A 21,380-nucleotide genomic window follows, 5' to 3' on the forward strand; every position below is an offset into this window, starting at 1 on the left:
TATTTGGGCTTTTTACAGTTTAGGCTTTTCAATAATTGTTTACCCTTTGGTTATTCTATTTTGTCTATTTAAGACTTAGAGAACCCTATTGTTATCAGTTTGTTTTTTGTTGAATAAAATTAAGACAAGAGAATTAGTATTTTCTCGCACTTCTTGTGTTTGTTCTACTTTCTATTTAGCCAATATTCGGCATTATTTGGTAATCAGAGCTCTGGTTGTCATATAAATGGTTGAACAAATTAATGGCGGTCTAATGGCGATCTGGGTCGAGGACGACGACAGAGCTCTGGTTGTCACATAAATGGATGAACATGACAATGGCAGTCGAGGTGGCGACAACAGCAGTAAAGGTCATGGTAAGTATGACCCATTGTACATGACTCAACCATTGATTTAAGAAGCTCGGAGTCAACCAGAGTTGTGGCCTAAGTATGGCCTTATTTTTTAAAGAAGCTGAGTTGTGGCCTAATAAGTATGACCCAATTTTTGAAAGAAGAAGTAATTTAAAATATAACAAATTACGATCAAATCCAAGTCCAAATGAAGCCGCAGATAAGGTTGTAATTTGTTTGGCAAGAAAAGAAAAACAACACATTTGGCATGATTTTGAGATCTAAGAATTGGAACGTGTTTTGAATGATTTAAGTGTAATTATTTATTTATTTTTAGAAGTTATTCACTGTTATATTTATTGTAGGAAGTTTTCTTATTTTTAGAATTTTGAATTTTGGATCAATTTGTAATTAGTTTATAAAAGGATGCTTAAGTCCCTTATTTCAAGACTTGAATTTTGTTATTTTGAAACCAAATGGTTACTCTATTATGAAATTTTGACTTTTTATTTAGCCACATTTTCTATGCGCTTTCAGCATTAGAATGTGTGTATGGTGATGACTTGTTTCCTATTGAGGAAAACGGTCAAAAGATACTGATCCTCCTATGTGCCAAGGAATGGCATGTCAAGTGTTCTTGCATTTAACGCTGGAATATTTTAATGAAGGGGAGGGATGCCATCTTTCTTTGTAGTCTATTTATGCCTGAATGCCTGCCTTTTTTAATATAATAAATATTTTACTTTTCATGCTTTTGACTTGGATAGAATCTTGATTATGCTTGATTTCTCTGCTTTATTAGATTGTTTTACTCCATCCTCTTCTCAAAATTGCAATGCTTTATCATTCCTCTACACATACGTCGGATACATGCTATCTTCTACCCATTCAAACAATTTTTCCTCCTCGTATATCAAAGCTAAATCATAACAAAAATCACTTCCCCTTTATCTTTTAGAGGAAGCAGCCACGCAAATCAAAGTGATATGGGATTTTATGAAACCAATTTCTCCATGTGAACCACAACTGAACTTATGCTGATCTCATAAATCCCCAAGTCGTAAGTAGACTTTTCCTTTGCACAAATTAAAACCAAAAAAGAAAAAATATATTCTGTCATAAAAATATCATCTTTCAACTTATACAAGGTGAGGATCTCCAAGATTCATATTCATTCAATAAATTTAAAATGATAAAAAATAGAGGGAAAAAGAATGTCGTGGCTTTGAGCTATCTCGGAGAAACCTGAGAATGTCACACCCCTTAAATGAAGAATTGAAATGTCGGTCTAACTCTATATTTTTCTCTCCTTTAAATTTTGGGGCCTTTGAGCCCCTTTTGGTTGTATACCAAATATAGTTGGATTTGTTCTCGGTTTTTTATCTTTTACTTTATCGTTTTAACTTTCCATGTTCGTTTATGAATGCCTTGTTCGTCATATTGTATTCTTCGAATGAGGCCGACCTTATTGGCCACAGCCTATTGCGGGTTTTGACTCGAGTTGATATGTTGAAGTTTTCACGTTTACTTATTGGCTACTTTGTTCTTGTCTGCTTTTTGCCAAAGGCTTTGTCTCGCACGGGTGATGTTTTCACCGTTATATTTTAACTCGATCTCATTTGCCACGGTTTTATCGAGTTTGACTCGGACCAAGTCATTTGAGTACATTGGCTTTAGAGTTGTTAACTTGGCTTTCTACCTACGTCTTAATCTTAGACAGGCGTTCTGTGCTGACCTGGCCAGGGTTGTGTTATTTACTTACGCGGATTACACGTTTTTATATAAGCTCGGCTTTGCATACCGCAACTTCCAACTATTAGACTCATCTTTTTGCGAAGTCTTATTTACGAAGGCGTCTAATTGTTCCTCCTTTTTATTTTAGTTCCTCTTCACATACCATGGCTTTATTGATTTCGAACTTGTTTTCATTGTCGAAATTTTGAAGTGATATCATCCTTTGTTTTAGCCTGGCTTCGCATACCATGGCTTTAAGGATTTTGACTTGATCAGAGTCATTTTAGTTTGGTGATATTTGCCTCTTCAAGTTCAACTTATATTACCGCGATGCTTTAATTGACTTTGCAAGTGTAACTTTCAGTGAATATTTCCTCGTTTATTTGAACAAAAATTAAGTTTTTATATGAGCTTGTTGAGATAATCGACTTTTCTCAAAAGCAAAATGCTCAAACTAAATAACATATATTTCATTAAAGGGAAAAGTATTTCTCCAGTCACCAGAGATAAAATTATCTCCAGTAAGTCTAAAACAACGTCGTTTTGGAGTTATAAGATTAAAAAATTATAATGATAAAGACTAATATAACCCTGCAATATATTATAATTACAAAAACACCTTGATTTCTGTCCCAAAATGACGTTGTTTTGGGCTCACCGGAGATAACTCATCTCCATTGACGGGAGAAATCCTTTACCCATCACTAAATCTAACAAACCAATGTATACTATGTAAATTAAAATAACTACATGAATCCAACAAACACATCATGATGCTTGTAGCCAAAAAATTCTCATCATGTTCTTTTCTTTGCAAATACAATTCCAATGTTACATAAGGTTGCAAACAATTTGTAAATGTAGAAAACAAAAAACAAGATTAAAGAATGTAAAGAATAAAATAAGATTAAGAAACAAAAAATCTTTAAGAGGTTATACTTATTACCTTTTTTCTTATTACCTCTTACTACCAAATCATAACCGTTGATTTCGGTAAATGTTATAATTTATTGAAAATTAATAATTAATTAATAAGTGTGACCCAAAAAATTATAACCGTTAGATTGACTGAAATCAGCGGTTAAGATTTGATAGTAAAAGATAGTAAGAAACAAAAAATAGTAACCATAACCTTTCCCAAAAATCTTTTAATTTATTCATATACATAATCTAACATGTTGAGATATTGGTTCCTCCTACATAAGAAATAAAGTCTGATTTATATCAAAATTTAATCGAATATAGTTAAATTATAAAGAATTTTAGTTGAATAAATTTATATCTTTTATTTTTTATTCAAGTCAAATTATTTTATTTTATTTAAAATAAAAAGTACAATATAAGCCAGTCTGTAAGCTTATATGTCATGCCTTGTAAAAGTGAGTCTATGACCTATTTATTAAATAAGATTTTTTTAAGGTTTGAGTCTGGCCTATTTTATGAAATATACTAGGTCAGATCTAGCCTAACGTAGATCAAGCTATAGGCCTTGTGGGTCCGTCCGGCCCAAAGCTCGATTCGATGAAGTATCATCATTAAATCCGCCGCAGAAAACCTCATCTCCTTTTCTTTTTTCTCACTTATGTTGATACTGCTTTTTTTCCTTCTTCTTCATTCTTCACTGTCGCTGCACCTCTTCTTTTTCTTGTCTTTCGGCTGTGTCTCTTTTTTTCTTTTTAGTTAGGTTTGGCTAGTGAAATGGGCCAAGGATCCACCACCTAAAAATAATAGGTCATGCACCCAACAACAGCTTGGTCGAAACATGGAAGCTGATTAGATCTGTTATTGAGCATTTATTTTCATTTTTATTCCTCTTATCTTTTCAGTGTTATTTAGCTAAATATATTTTTTTATTTTAATGACTGTTTATTTTTCATTCGGACACTTTCATTTGATTCCTAGTTATTCTTATGATTATCTAATTTTATGAGTATGGTTATTTTGATAGTAGCCAAAATTAGAGCACAAACTACAAAGTAGGGGTGTTCGCGGTCTGGATTGGATCGGTTTTGGAAGCAAAAATCATCCGATCCAATTTTTTCGGTTTGATCATATAATTATCCATTCGGTTTTGATTTTTTTTCAAATCCGATCCGATCCAAATTTTTTCTGTTTGGATTGGATCGATTTTCGATTTTTTGAAAATCCTAAAATTTATTTAATGATTATTGTGCAAATAACCTCTTTTGTATATATTGGCTTTTTAATTTTATTTTATTTTTGAAATACAAAAGCATTAGTAAACTATAATATATTTTTTTTTTTGGCAATGAGATATGAAGCTCTACAAAGATAAAATTTTGTTGATGAGATGTGACTAATTTTTTTTTTTTGGTTTAGTTGATGGGTTAATAGGTCTTGGGTTTAGAAATTTTTAGGTTATAATTAGGGAAAAACTCAAGTAGGTAGAGAAAAATTAGTATATTGGATCGGTTTGGATTGGATCGATCTTCATCAACCCATCCAAAAATCGATCCAATCCAATTAGAATTTTCGATTTTTAATCGATTTTTGATTTTTCGATTTATTCGGTTATCGGTTTTTCGGTTCGGCCACCGCGATTTGAATCGGTTTGGATCCGTTGATGAACACCCCTACTACAAAGTTGGGTAATGTTGATTATTTTGAAAAAAAAACTAAAGAGACTTCTCTCTTGATTGTTCTTAAACTGATGGAAATTAATATTAGGGGTGTTCGCGGTCTGGATTGGATCGGTTTTGGAAGCAAAACTCATCCGATCCAATCCCTTCGGTTTGATCATGTAATCATCCATTTGGTTTAGATTTTTTTTCAAATCCGATCCGATCCAATCCAATTTTTTTCGGTTTGGATTGGATCGGTTTTCGATTTTTTGAATATCCTAAAATTAGTTTCATGATTATTGTGCAAATAACATCTTTTGTATATATTGGCTTTGTAAAAAAAAAAAATTGAAATACAAAAATATCAGTAAACAATACTATAGTTGATGAGACGTGACTAAGTTTTTTTTTTGGGTTTAGTTGATGAGTTAATGGGTCTTGAGTTTAGAAATTTTTGGGCTATGATTGGAGAAAGGACAAGTAGGTAGAGAATAATTAATATATTGGATCGGTTTGGATTGGATCGGTTTTCATCAACCCATCCGAAAACCGATCCAATCCAATTAAAATTTGCGGTTTTCTTTCGATTTCCAATTTTTCGGTTTTCGGTTTATTCGGTTATCGATTTTTCGGTTCGGTTTTCGCGGTTTGAATCGGTTTGGATCGGTTGATGAACACCCCTAATTAATATATACATAAACAAAGATGTTTTAAAAGTAATCAAAGAAAAAAACAGTATTCACAAAAAAAAAATATCTTTTTAAAAAATAATATTTTGAGATTGTGATCCTGAATCATAAGTTTCTCTAGTTTCATTTTATATATATATATATATATATATATATATATATATAGGGATAGGTTATTGTGCCTACTCCTATTTTACCTACTTTTGCCTACCCCTTTCGTTACCGTTCGATTATCATCTCATCCAACAATCCATATTTGTGATATAAAATAAACATTTTTTCCCTTTCTTTCTTCTCACTTTCTCCCATACCTTTTCTCTCTTCCTCTGCTATATACCTATTTTTTTTCCCTTTATCGTTAATCTCTGCCCAGGTGAACGGCGCAGAAGCATTTGAAATCAATTACCACAGCATTTGAAATCATCGTCAATATAATGTCTCTGTTTTTATTATTGTAATATAAATTTTCTCCTTCTGAATCAGTTTCTATCAAATTACCAGTGTCAATGGATTGAAAAATCACAACAAATTTTTAGATCTGAAGAACAACATAAATTTTATAAATTAATAAGATTGAATCGATGACTAACAAAGAAGTTTTAATGTGATTCAAAAGATCTGTGCAGAGTTGGAAAAGATTCAAAATAAATAAAAAAGTTAAAGAATAAAAAAAATTGATATTAGAAAAATCCGGAAAGAGGGTTAATTGGTGCCATTCCAGCAATTATGTTGATACAGATAGCCAATTAATTATTAGAAATTAAGAGTATCTATCATGTGGAAGAACAGATCGACATATTGAAGCAGAAACAAGGAGGATTCTGTGAACAGATCGACCTTGTGGCACCACCGCTTTGAATCACATCAAAACTTCTTTGTTAGTCATCGATTCAATCGTATTAATTTATAAAGATTAAAAATATCATTAGAATCGAACAGTTTGTCAGGAGATTGAGGTCCATGGCGGCAGAAGGGAAAAAAAATTAGGTATGGCGTAGAGGAAGAGAGAAAGGAGAGGAGAGAGAAAGGGTATGGGAGAAAGTGAGAAGAAAGAAAAGGAAAAAAAGGTTTATTTTATATCACAAATATGAATCGTTGGATGAGATGGTAATCGAACGGTAACGAAAGGGGTAGGCAAAAGTAGGTAAAATAGGAGTAGGCACAATAACCTATCCCATATATATATATATATATATATATATATATATTTCCCGTGCTGTCAAACTCGTTTCATTTATCTCTTGGATTGGGCTTTGATTCTCTATGCAAAAGGCCCAGTAAAGGTTCAATCCAACAAGTGATTGGGCTTTGATGCTCTATGCAAAAGGCCCAATAAAGGTTCAATCCAAATTGTTGTGGGCTTCTAGGCTGCATAGACCGCCTACTGAAAGTAATCCGCTACAGATTCCATTCGTTTCTCTCTGTGTATCAGGAAGAGAGAGAGAGAGATGGAAGAAGGAGATGGCAAAACAAGTAACAAGGATTCACCCACCAATTCACAACAGACTAGTAATAAACTTCACCGTACTAATGTTTTACAGCTTCTTTTCTTTTTCTATTTCCATTCTTCTACTCTCCTGTCCTGTTTGAAAGAAGATTTCATACTTGCAAGTCATAGTTTTTGGTTGCTCAATAATTTATTTATTTATTTTTATTTTTAAGAAAAATAGGAAAAGGGCTATGAAGCTTTTCGTAATTTGAAGCTACCTGCCAGTGAAAATGTAATTGTGGGACTTGATAAACTACTTCTATAGATAGGCTCTGTTAATTGGGGACTTTTGATCGTTGATTTTCAATAAATATGTCTATTCATTATATCTTAATAGATATGGTTTAGAGGTTAAATTTAAAATAAATAGTTTATTTGGGAACAAAAATGTTTTATTTTACCTAAGCTTGCTACTTATATTGAACATTAAATTAGGTGTAAAAAAATTTCAGTGACTGAAGATGAAATACTTGGAATGTATATCTAAAATGAATTGTTAAGCATGATATGACCTAGTCACTATCTTCCTAGTAGTTTAGCTACATGCTCTCTTGGTTTAGTGGCAAGCCCTCACTTCCAACCCTTTGCTCCAAACAAAGGATTGGGTTTATTAGGGACCCTTTTCTATTTATTCACCATCTATGAACTCCACACACACACACACACACACACACACATATATATATACTTGCAAATTGGTACTCTGATGTCATTAAATTCTTTTTTTCCCTTTTAAATTGCTTGGTCTTTCTAGATGTTTAATTTTCATGTGTTGTTTATTCTTTTATTTGAAAAGTTTTCTATAATCCACTGGGAATCTAGGATTGGGCAGTAGTGTGGGAGGTAATAGGTTGAAACCTCCATGCCACCATTGTAAAAAAAAAAAAAAAAATGTGTTACATATAATCATTTAACTGGTAGATTATAACTGGAAAGCTATCCTTTTTTTGCTGCCGTTAAGTCTCCAGCAGCATATGGAACGCTGTGTTAAGCTAACCATCTAATTTCTGTTTATTTGATTTAAATATCAGTTTCTGATGATGATGAGATAGACTACACAATCAAACCAGAGTTTTATGATCCAGATCTTGATGATAAGAATGAACTGTGGATTCACAAAAAAAGACATGGACGTGACTCTGATGCTGTGCTTAGCTGCCCTGCTTGCTTTACCACCTTGTGCCTAGAATGTCAGAGGTATATGCTTGAATTTGCATACATGTAAACTTTCAAATACACACACATAGATTATTGTTTTGCTTGGCATGTCCATACGTATGTATATTTTTTATTTAAATTCAAATTTTCATTTTGCATAAGGAATTACTAAATTAGTAGATTGATGATCCAATTATCTAATTCTCATTCAGACCAATACTTGGTCGCTTGTGCATATGAAGGGACTAGAAGGTTATTTTGGAAGATTATACTATGAACTGCGGTCCAAGCCTTATAAAATTTTGCTTATGTTGTGTGATAATTTGAGATAGACAACAGGAACAAGTACATATGCTGTTTAGTAATAACCATTCAATGTAGGGAAACCTGTTCTTTTATAAGAAGAGGAGTGAAATAAGAAAATAGTCGGTGCTGATAAAAACAAGAGACTAATTAATATATTGTGTTGCGGAAATCTTTTTCAAAATTGCTCAGTAATCATCTGGAGAAATTGCTGGCAATCTGAATAGTGACAGGCTTTTTGCCTTTTCTGGATAAATTGAAGTGATCAGTAGAAAATAATTTTTATTCAGCAAAAACTAATCCTTTAGTAGGAGAAAGTACTTCTGCTCCTTGAAGATGAGATTTTTTACTTAAGTTGAAACATTTTTGTGGCACCATCATTATATCTTATCCACTAACTACTTTCATTTAGATCCTGTTCACCTTTTGGCGGCCACACTTTCCCGTCCTGGGTAACAACTGCATCTATAGTTTGGCAGCTGTTATCAATTGACAGCATTACTCATGGATCATTATTATAGTTTGGCAGATGTTCAGCTGCGGTTGATATGCATTTCAAGTACCATAAAATTTCATGAGATCATGAGTTGTATGATAACCTTGAGAGGTCCATTCTGACATTTGGTTTAAATCCCTAAACTGAATACATTCAGCAGCTGGAATCAGCTGCTAAAATCACTGTTGATATGCATTTCAAGTTCATGATTTTAAATCCCTTTTAACTTGGAAATCTATTCACACAGAAATTTATTATAGCAACGACACAAAAAACTAAAGTTTGGTTTAAAATAAAATTACCTTTTTTATGGATATCAAATCCATGTAAAGAATATAATTTAATGCATTATTAACTAATGACAATATTGTAAATTAAAAAGTAATGAGGGTATTTTAGGCAAATTAAGAAGAGTTCCTGCAGTCCATGCTTTTATATATGATGATATAGATTGATGTTATAGTGTAGATCTATTTATTTCTTGTTGATTTGTGATATTTTCCATTTTTGTGGTCTACTTATCTTCTTTATTTTACTTTTTCTCTTGCTATTTCTTGCACTGTTGTCTTGTTACAGGACGTGTCTATGATGAAGTCATCCTCATTATAACCAAATCGTAACTACTATTCGAAGTAACTATTCTTTTTTGATAAAACAAAGAAACTACTCTTCTTTTGATAGCAAGAGAACTGGAAAATGACCTGTTCTTGTTTGCTTGTAATTTTTCCCAATGGGTAATTATATTAATAAATTCCTAAAATTTGAACTCGAGTTAATATTTTATTTTTTTGAATTGCACAGTTAATATTTCTTTATCAGAGAAAGACTTCTTAGTTCATATTCCCTTTGTAAGGAGTTACAGTTTAATCTTTATCTGCCTTTTGGACAGAGATTTGATAAGTTCAGTCTAATATACAAAGAAATTTTGTATTGGATAAATTATACGCCTTTTCTTTCTTCTTGCAAAAGCTTCTGAGCCTAATGAAGAAATATGGCCAGTTACCACATCATCATTTTGTTACACATATATAATAATGATCTTTTCCTTTAAAAAAATGAAAATAGTGAAGGTACGTTCTTCTGTGTTCGTTCTGTATAGAATTCTCAAGTTTAAGTCACTTGGTTATTATATACTAGTATATCCCGTTCCAGAATGAATAGGAGATTATGGCATGTTAGATCTTTCACTATTTCAACACAGTGAATGAGAGTGACTAGCTGATTAATGTTCTTGTTGTTCAAGTTTCCTGGTTTCATATACCCATCTGTTTTGTCCAAGTACTGGTAAAGAAACTAAAGATTTTGGCTTTTCTCTTCTCTGAGAATTACATCTCAACTTTATTAGCCTCTGCATATTCTGTTGTTTATGATGGGCTGCATCTAAGGACATATCCAGACATTCAAAAAATTTGTGAATTCCACGGGATATTGCTTTAGGTGTTATTAGTTTGTCTACAAAAGATCTGTGAGATGTAAACATTATTCGGGAAGCAAGCCTGTGATGTAAGATTCATTTTCCAGCATTATGATTTATGAGATAGCTAAGGGGACGAACTGGAACAATGGTAAAGCTGTTCTTTCATGACTGAAAGGTCATGGGTTCGAATCCAAGAAACAATCTTTTTGTAATTATGTAAGCGTAAGGCTGCGTGCAATGTAATGAGGACTTGGGAACTGGGAAGTCTTTGGAAGGATTTCTTTAGCTGATTATTTGTTGTTATCCCCCTAATAGATGCTGATTTCGTTCATGGGATTATCTGTTGACAATTGGTATAACTAAGTTGTTGGTTGTGGTTGTGACCTATGATTTGAAATTTAAATGACTGAGCTTCATTAGCTTCTTGCAGGCATGAAAAATATTTGACCCATTATAGGGCAATATTTGTTGTAAACTGCAAGATTGAGAATGACCAAGTTTTGAGGCAAAATATTTCAAGATCGGGAAAAAGAAAGAGAACCGGAAGACTTGATGGAAGCGATGCACATTCGAATAATATTGAAACATTCAAGCAAGTTTGTTGCTCTGTTTGTTCGACAGAGGTAGGTGTCATTGATGAAGATGAGGTTTATCATTTCTTCAATGTTCTCCCAAGTCATTGATGAAGATGAGGTTTATCATTTCCTCAACGTTCTCCCAAGTGAACTCTGACTGATTCAGATGTAGCTGCCTAGCAGGGGTTAAATTATGTTGGTCAATCATTCTGCTGGTATCTGAATTTTACTATCTTGCAGAATTTCAATTCAGCAGTATCTCTTTGTTTTTTTTTATAGTTTGTATCTCTATGTTTTAGATCCAAAATAACACAATTGCTCCACTCTGAATATTTCTCCCCCATAAGCATTTTAGAGATAACTGTCAAATAGTAAGTATTAGAAGAAGGCTAAAACCATGGACACGAAAGTATTACTTGAAGAACCTCTGAAATAAGCCTCGTCTTTGGATGCTTTTCAATACCATGTCAATTTCTATTCATTTTTGCCGCTTTTCCCCCTCTCTTTTTATTGTTAACGATGATGGTTAAACCCCAAATGATTGCAAAAGCATGAAAAATTGGCCCTTGAGCTTGGAATAGGCTAATTATACAATTAACTCCATATCAAGTAACATTTAATAATATTGATCAACGCACTGTAATCAAAACTCAAAACATTTCACTGTAATATTATTTCCTAGGTGACAACAATGTGTGGATGCGTAAAAGCATAAATGTTTACATCCTACATGTTTCAGAATTTATTTTTTAATTTTTGACTAATTGTGAAATATAATCTGATAATATAAAAAATACTAAAAAGTATCTTCAAAAGAGAATATGTTAGTCACATTATTTGTATTAATATAAAAATAGGATCATGATCCAATATTTTAATGGGATAGCATGGAATGTTCCATCATTTCTAGCAGAGAATTAGGAGTATGCAAATCCAGAAAAGGTGCATCAAATCCTTGGCATCATTATCGATCACTCCTTTTTAGTTGTTTTCACTAATAAACAAATGTAGTGGTTAGGAAAACATAATGCATATACTAGTATCAATGATTTACATATTTAGTAATAAAAGAGGCAAGACACAGCGCATGAAAATAGCTATTAAGATATGGAATATAAGCCCCGTGTGCATTGATTATTGCATTTTATTTTAATATTATGGCTTCTTTGTTTTATGCTTGTTAATTATTTCTTCTTTAAACTAGTCTTTCATAGGAACCGCTACGAATTACTTACCTTAAAAGGGAAAAATATTAAATGATGTAAGATAACTTTATGTATTTAATTATTTAGAATTCACACTTAATTTCATATTTTTAATTCTAGTTTTACTATATCTTATTTGTTAAATTACCTCTTTGTTCTCATTGTTTTAGTGTATAAACTAACAAATATAATATCTGCACATTAAAAAAAAATGACAGTTATGGGATCAAGTGTGTTACCTCCTCAATTCCTCACCATGAGTTCACTCCAAATCGCTTTAAGTGTTTTTAAGTTTTAGACAATGTTTGATAAAAAGGAAATATTTCTCTCAAGTTGGCTAAGAGATAAATATTTTCATACACATTGATAATTGAACTACTATTTTTTTTTTCTCTCTTGGTGGGCCCACAATTGTATGTGAGTGTAGGAAAATATTTCTCTCTTATGTAACTTGAGAGAAATATTACCCTTGATAAAATATGTTAGAACATAATGAATATTATATATTTAATTTATTTAAAAATTAAAGAAAATATAATACTAACTTAAGAAGTGGTGCATTTTGGTTCTATTAAAAGAGATAAAATTAAGGAAAACAGAATGGAAAATTTCAATCTATCTTACCTATGAAATGAATGCTATTTTATAATTGTCATTTTAAAGAGAATTTCATCTAACCATTAAAAGACTAGTTTAAAGCAATGTTTATAGAAATACCTTAAATAAAGAATCAAAAGTTACATAATTCTTACACTACTTTTTTCAAATGAAAAATAAAATAAAAAATAAATCCTAATATACCCTCTTTCTATTTTCTTTTCAAACAAATAAAAAATAATACAACTATTTCAGTGTGCAAATAGCAATATATGTAAAGAGAGAGGGAGAGAAAAGTGTGTATCCTTTTAAAGGACACAGACTTATATAATTTTAAGAGAGAGATAGACATAAAGAGTTGTTTATCTCTCTTTATACCCTAACATACCCTCTTTCTTTTTTCAGTGGGACCTACACCTCTTTTGTATCTATTTATCTCTTGAAAAGACCTGATCCGACCAATCCAAAATTGGGTGGGCCAAATCACACACGATTGAAGATTGAAGTTGATGGGCCTTTAAGCTATTGCGAATCTTTCTGGTACTGTAAATGGAGCTTATCCTTGAAGTGCTTGTGTAGTAACTTGGGCGCAATGAAAGAGACTCAGGAGGGTACATGTAAAGACACTCCGACATTTAAGTCAGTATCAATGTGATGTGTATATTGTTTAACTGAGAGATATGTGTACCTGTGATTGTTCCCTCTGTATTTATAATGTGCTTTGTGTCATCCTTTGTAGGCGGCATCTCTCCTTATTGATAATTTAGGGTGGTTGCCCTTCTGTCACAGTTGTTACTCCGCAGGCTATTTCTTGATGAACCAGTCTAGATGCTAATCTATTTTCTTAGAGTAGTGGCAAGCTGGAGCTATCTCGTCTATACTGGTTCTCATGCGCGGTGGATCTTATCGAATCTCTATATCCTTCCTTAGTTTTTAAGTTTTGCCTCGCGGCTTAATATGGTAGCTTGCGCATTGAGTCTGATCTGCGCAATAAGGTAGTCCGCGCAATGAAGGCATTGCGCCGACCGCCTTTGGTCCCTCATAGGCCTCTAATTATTGGGCTTATGTTTTATCCGGATCACGGCCTAAGTTTGTATTCTTTAAAAGGACACACTTTTCTCATATATGTGTGTGTGTGTGTGTGTGTGTGTGTGTGTGTGTGTGTGTGTGTGTGTGTGGGAAAATCATTTCTCCATCAACTTGAGATAAGTTTATCTCCGGCCACCTCAAAATTACATTATTTTATTTATTTATTTCCTTATATTAATTGATTCACCTTTGAATGGTTATGATTTTCTTTTTCTCTCTCTTCCTTTATCACCATTGATTCATCTTTGTATGGTTATGATTTTGTAGCCGAAGATAAAATTATCTCAAGCAGCTTGATAAACGATAAACCCTATATATATATGTGTGTGTGTGTGTGTATGTATGTTGATGAGTGTCCAAGACGCTATGTTTTTATTGTTAAATATAGTTCAAATAATAATTAAAATAATTAAAAATATAGTATTAATTAAATAAAATATTGATTACCAAAAAATATACATTAAAAGATAGTAAATTTTAACAAACAAATAAGATCATAATCTTTGTTTTTGTTCCAGATTGTTTCATACTAGAATAACAAATTACTAACATGATAAAGATGAGGAGGCAGTTGGCATCAGTTGATTATCAAGCGAAAATAAGGAAATAAATAAATAAAAAGATTATTTGGCCACGCTCACTCTACTGCTCGATTCAGCGAGCAAGTAAGCGAGCAGCACAATCAAGCTCGCTTCACTGCTCGCTTCAGCGAGGAGAAGAAATTGTCTCGCTAAGCAGCTCGCTTCAGCGAGCTACTCAGCGAGTTGGTCCAAAATCAGAAGCCCAAATTTTACTCTTTAAATACAACGCGAGTGAAGCTGAGAAAATTATTATTCGGAAGACGCGAAGAAAAGAAGGCATAGGGGCGGAAGAACGGCCAAAGCTTCATCGTGGAGACCGGGTTTTATTTCCCTTGTTATGAATTTTAGTTTCTTTTAATCTATTGTTCTTGTTTTCCTGACTATGTCAGGCTAATTTTCTTTAAGTAGTTAGGGCGAGACGGAACCAATGGGTTCTTAAACGCTATTTACTTCTCTTATGATTTATATTCTTGATTTAAGTTATATAATTAATCTGTTTAAAATTTATAGTCTTGTTTATGATATGACCAATCTTGAATGAGCATTAGAGTCGTGCATGACAATAGGGATGTTGGTGTACCAATTTCGATTGATTGATTGCTGGAATTTGTACGATCTAGAGATAGACTTATGAATTCTATAGCCGTAGGTTCTTGCGTTAATGCTTAATTTACGAAAAAGTATTAAGGGATTAGGCTTTGGATTGAAATAAAGGATTAGATTATCAAAGAATTGTGATTTGATCAAATATAGAAAAAACTATTAATAACTTAATCTTGAATATAATCATAAGAATAGGTAGATTCGCTAGGAAACCATTGGAAAAGTCGAGTCCTTTTTATTAAAAACTTAAAACCAATTTCTAACTTTATTAATTCTGAATTTATTTTCTAAATTATTATAAACTAAAAATAAGTTTAAAAATTCTTTTTTAATTTAGTTAAAATATTTTCAAGAAATCATTTCACGATCCAGCTTTAGTTAAATAGATAAATTATTGCTTGATCATCAGTCATCGTGAAATCGACAACTTAATCTTATCATTTTATTACTTGTACGACCGGTGCACTTGACAAAGTCGTAACATATGTATGTATGTATGTCCGTCTCCTATTGAAATCCTTCACATTAAATTAAAACAAGATTTAAAAATAAATAAAGAGAATCCAAGGAACACGCTATTCATCCGTGTATAGAAGCATTTGAATGAGAAGTTAACTTCTAAAATCTTTGTCAAGTAAGTTTGACCAATAAGTGGCTGTCAGTAACTCAGATCATTTTGTCACATTTGATTAAAATATTTATCAGACTGTGACGTCAACTGTAAATTTTTTCAGAATATCATGTGGCATAATTCGCTATAATGTGTAACGAATTATGTTTGCAAATAATTCGTTACACAGTGTAGCGAATTATGCCATGTCAGGCTACATAGTCAGCAGTAATGACATATGTCAAGCAGACAATCATCCAAGCATAATTCGCTACACAGTGTAGCGAATTACTGCCTGCTTGACACGTGTCGTTTTTGCTGACTGTGCAGCCTGACATGGCATAATTCGCTATACTGTGTAACGAATTATTTGCAAACATAATTCGCTACACATTATAGCGAATGATGTCACATGATATTCTGAAAAAATTTACTGTTGACGTGACAATCTGATAAATATTTTAATCAAATGTGACAAAACAATCACTGTCTCAATTATATAAAGATGTCTAGCCCCAAATATGCCCCTCTACGAGGAAGGATACTACTTAAGTCCTTATACATTTGTCACGTACTTATAAAAATACGAACGAGTACTTATGCAATTGCAATATATAATTGTGATAGAATAATACGTTCGTTTCTTTTTATCTATGAACGTGAGTTTTGAAACTATAGACTACTGTCATACTTTCTCTTCAAAGTTCAAACTAGATTCTTACATTTTTGTAAGTCCTATCAAATAAATTCCCTGTCATCTCATTAAAATATTTGCTTTGATTTTTTTATTTTTTTTTAACGTTTGTTTAATTTAGTTTTGATGTTTACAACTTTTATATTACTTTTCCTCTTGAATATAGGACTGTCCCATTTTATGATTACAGAATGTAAAGAATACCATTAGTATATAGATTTGTTACATGATATTAGAGTTTTGATAATCAAATGGGCTTATATATTGTCCACCATTCAAGTTTAATAGATTATTGTGTGAAGGGATGTGTTAAAAATATAAATACAAAATTATTTATGTGCATTTCATTTAATAATTTAAACTTTTGAGTTGAATTATTTTTTTATAAAATATTTATAATTTAATATATTTCAATCTAGAATTCAAATATTATTATTATTATTAATATTTCATACTTACAAATATTTAATTAATTTAAAATTTAATATACATAATTATTGAGATAATATCACATGATTCAACAGTTGAATTTTTTAAATTTTAAATTTTATAAAATATTATTAAATAGGAAGGGGAATGTATCGCAGATTAAGAAGGGATGGTCCCACCTTTCTTTTTGTTGTCATGAGGTCTCAATTTGAGTTTACCGAGCTGGAAAGTACAGCAAAAGTTCCATATTCGGTAAAGAAACTTTCCAATAAATCAATGACTATGGTCTTAACACCACAATTCATGCAGCATAGTAACGCGAAGCTCAACAGCACACATCCAAAGTCCCTTTTTTTTTTTTTCTTCTTCCATAATTTTTTCTATCTGTATGTTATCGCATGAATGTTATGTTACTTATTTATAGCAAACATCTAATTAATGGCAACTCTAATTGCATTGAAGATTATGAACTCAAACTACAGCCACGACATTCACGTAAAAAATGAAGTCATGAATTACTAATCTAAAATTAAAATAAATTATATGTGTTGTTTGTTTGATAATTATCAAAAGCTTTTGTTGCTAGTGATGATTTGTAGTTATTTACCGACGCAGCATGTTTATTTGTCGTGCAAAAGAGTTTTACAATAATAGTGAACTAAATTCTAACTCTTCTTTTTTATGGATATGAAAATAAAACTGTGTTACTGATTTGAAATATATCACAATATAACTTTTTTTAAGTACAATAGTGATAAATAAATTCAATAATATTATAATGAGTTTAATGTATCTTCAATGAAGATAACTTATCTCCAATAAAATCAGAACAATGTTGTTTTGAGATTGAAAAAAATATATTTTTGTATTTTTAATTTATTCTAAAATTATACCGGTCTTTATCATATAACTTTTTAATTTCTCAAACCCAAAATAATATTGTTTTGATCTCATTAGAGATAATTTTACTTTCGGAACATTAACTCCTAATCTCCTATTATAATATTTATAATTTCTTAGAGACACTTGTGTTATTTTAAAAAAAAATCATTTAGTACCCAATGGGTGCAGCTCAGTTGGTAACTTGGCGCTGAGTTAGTGGGGTTGGATATGTGTTCGATTCCCGCTGAATGCATTCTTGGGGAGGGGGCTGAACCTTTAGTCATCAATGTTCCCCCGCACTCCGGATTAGTCTCATAGCCGGCTCAAAGAGTCGAAGCTCGTGGGGATACCGGAGGGAGCCAATTCGTCTCAAAGAGATAATTAGGGTTGGGTAACTCCAAAAAAAAAAAAAAAGTCATTTAGTACAACTCCAAAATTAGCTTCTTCTTTTTTCTGCTAAGATTAAATATGTTGATATTTTAAAATATTGAGTTCTTAGGCCTGTTTGGAGTATCTGATAAGTAAGATAGGATAAGATAACTTATCATATCCTACTTTTTTTTTTTTTTTGGTGGGTCAATAGGATATGATTAGCTTATCCTATTGCCTCATTTTATCCTATCCAATACATGATTTCTTATCTTGTGGGGGGAGCGGGGTTAGGATTTAACAGGATAGGATACCAATATTTAATATCCAATATATCCATACGTTACCCAATATTCTCACTCTATCCAATATATTTGTATTTATTGTATTATATTTTATTTTTAATTTTTTCTTTCTCTTTTTACATAATCTTATCCGATTGTTAATCAGGTGCTCATCAAACACATGATACGATATAGGCTTATCAGTCTCATATCATATCTTACTTTTATCAGTTTCATATCATATCCTACCCTTATCTATCCTGTCCAACGAACCCTTAAAGTTCTAGAAATCAATTCCCCAGCCCATGTTGAATAGCCTTTGGGTAAAAGCCCAGAGCAACAGGGCTCAAATGTGACATTTGCAATTTGCAATGCATGTTACACGCTGAAGGTATACATTAATGAGGAAAAAAGAGTAATTTGGATATATCTTTGTACGAAACTGACGTGGCAAATGAAGAGTGGATAAAGAAAGATACCACAGCTAGCTGGGAATAAATTTTTTGTACTATTGTTGTACCAAAGATTCAGTATATTCCACCAATAAAAATATTACGTGTTAGCTATTTTTTTTTTTTGTTAGATTTTTTTCTCTCCTCTGATGTGTAATGCTCTCATTAATAAGATGCATTAAATCTAAGTACAACAATAGTACTGAAGATTTATTTGCTAGCTGCAGATTACCGAAACTTCCACTCTGACAACGAAAGAACAGAATGTAAGTGATTTAATTTTTTACTATAAATACAACAATAAATTTTATAAACTTCATAAAATAACAAAGGATTATGATATAATACTTCTTCTTTTTTCTTCATAATACAAAATTATCATGTTAATAAGCAGTGGCAGAAGCATAAATTTTAATGACTGGGGGGACGAAAAAAAAAATGTTATATTATTAACAAAAATATTTGAAATATAATAAAGACATAATATAAAAAAAATTAAAAAAATCTATTACAAAGATTAAGATCACTTTATTTGACTCTTATTTTACGTATCTTCTTATTGTTAAACTCATATATAATTGAATTCGTGTTAAAACTCAAAGTAATTTCTTTTTTAATGTATGTAATCAAAGAATTATCAAGAAATTGGTCTTCCATTTTATTTCGAAGCTTGTTCTTGATTTTATTTTACGCATGCGTATCCTGACTTTTTTCTTTCTTTTTAAATGTCAGAATCCACATGTGTAAATATGTTTGCTACAAAAAAATTCATGTTATTGCTACAGAAGAGACAAACCCATAAATAAATCACGTTATCCATTATCAATAAATTAGATACCTACAAAGTTATATATGTCCTTTTATTCTTTTTATAGCTAAAATTGTTAAAAATTTAAAGAGATTAAGAATAATTTAGAAGAACACACTATAATTTTTTAATCTCACAATTAAGTGCTACGGCACTCTGTTTCTGTTTTTTTCACTATTTTTTGTTTTCTTCTTGCACACTCTTGTTTTTTCTTTTTTGAAACACATAACCTATATATTGACAAATGAACTACCGAATCAAGCCTCGTACTTTTTAATATTTTAATCGTAGAAATATTTAACTTCTATTTGTCTTCTTCATAACCAAAGTCGTCCTTGACTTTCAAAACTAGTACAATTGGGAGAAGCTAAATAAAAAATGAAAATGCAAAAGCTGAATCCTTTTCTTAAATTTTACCCCAAAAGAAGGTGAGAGAGGCTAAGGCGGGTTATTAACTATCACTGAAAACTGAAGAGTGAAGAGGTACTTGAAGAGTGTTTCAAACTTGAGTCTCACGCCCCCTTCAATGAAAATGCTCGTGCTTCCTCTTCAGTTGTCTTCTCTTGCAATTGCAGGCTGAACAATTTTCATAAATTTGATTTGAGTCGTTGAGATTTTGTGCTTCTTCTTCGCGCTAACGCATGTAAATAATTTATCCACTAACACGCATTTTGTAATATTATTAAAATAATATTTATATATATAATTTTTTTCCATCAAATTTTAGGGGGGCGGGGACCCACCCGAGCCCCCCTCTAGGTCCGCCCCCGTTAATAAGTAGTATAAGAAAAATAAAATTCAAAAGCCACTTCTTAAATACTCAAAGTAATAACCTTACACAAAAAGTTAAAAAAATCATGGAAATTTTTTGTGTCTTTTTAAAATATAAAATTGTGTTGTTTTAAATGGGAGGAAGATATAAATTAATATTTTGTATTTAAAATTTATATTAAAAAAATATCTTTTTTTCCATGATCTTTATTATTTGTATCTTTCTTTCATTTAAAATGACATAATTATATGTCGGAGTAAAGTCGTTTATCGCATGTATGATAATATTGTTGTCTAAAATTAGTTTTCTATGTGCACAATAAATAAAATATTTATTATATTATAATTTACGAAGTTATTTTATCCCACCAAATTGAACATTGCAAGCATTTGTATGTTCTATTATATCATATTCGGACATCCAAAGTTTTTTCTTAATTTGCCAATTGGCATTTGCAAATACTCTTTATGGCTTTTTAATTACGTTCTATTATATATATGAGTTTGTGTGAATGTGTACTGAATTATATTCTTATAGTTAAACATGAAAATTGCTATAATATTATTTTTTAATACAGTGATAACATTGAAATTGAAATCTATGATTTTATATAAATTATTTAACTCTCTCACCACTAATTTACCGAGTGACTTTTCTCTAATTATTTTTCCAACTATCGTTTCATGTGTTATAACAAAATAATAAAAACATTAAATTATATAAATAATAATAATAAATAAGCTCATTCAATTGAATTATTCTTTCTAAAATGCTTAAAATATTATCACTATCTTATTAATCTCCTCTTCCGGTCTTCCACTAATTGTCACTTGATTAATTTTGTAAAGCAAGCGGTAAAAAAATAAATTAATTAAAATGAACGGATAAAAATAACAAAGGGAGTGTTGCAAGAATTTGCTTAGTTGATTTGAATTTTGTATTCCGCATTGTGCTTTTCCAATCTTGTCTCTATAATTTGTATCTATGTAAACAAGCTAACAATCACCATAAGCTAAAATAAGCTTATTTTTACCACACACAAAAAAAAAAAAAAGCTTATTGATTGATTTTTTTTTTAAACTCAATAAGTTAAATTTAAACTTATAACTTGCTAAATATTTATAGACACATTTAATTTGGAATATATAATTAACTAAAAAACAAATTTAAGTGTTAATAGAAGGAGGTGTGAGGATAATGGGATGAAATATGAATAAGAAAAGTGGAGAA

General features: G+C 31.2%; 1 protein-coding gene across 1 annotated transcript; it reads left to right on the top strand.

The window, feature by feature from the left end:
* The first annotated feature begins 6,720 nt into the window (after positions 1–6,720).
* Positions 6,721–11,243, top strand: LOC133311595 (uncharacterized). Its single transcript, XM_061512657.1, has 3 exons — positions 6,721–6,846; positions 7,858–8,023; positions 10,631–11,243. Exons 1-3 carry the CDS (start codon positions 6,786–6,788, stop codon positions 10,881–10,883), a joined length of 480 nt encoding a protein of 159 aa, XP_061368641.1. The 5' UTR covers positions 6,721–6,785; the 3' UTR covers positions 10,884–11,243.
* The last annotated feature ends 10,137 nt before the right edge of the window (positions 11,244–21,380 follow it).

The sequence above is a fragment of the Gastrolobium bilobum genome, unplaced genomic scaffold (assembly GCF_033153095.1).
Source record: "Gastrolobium bilobum isolate Gb01-03AN ecotype WA unplaced genomic scaffold, APGP_CSIRO_Gbil_v1 utg82674, whole genome shotgun sequence".
NCBI classification, from domain to species: Eukaryota; Viridiplantae; Streptophyta; class Magnoliopsida; order Fabales; family Fabaceae; genus Gastrolobium; species Gastrolobium bilobum.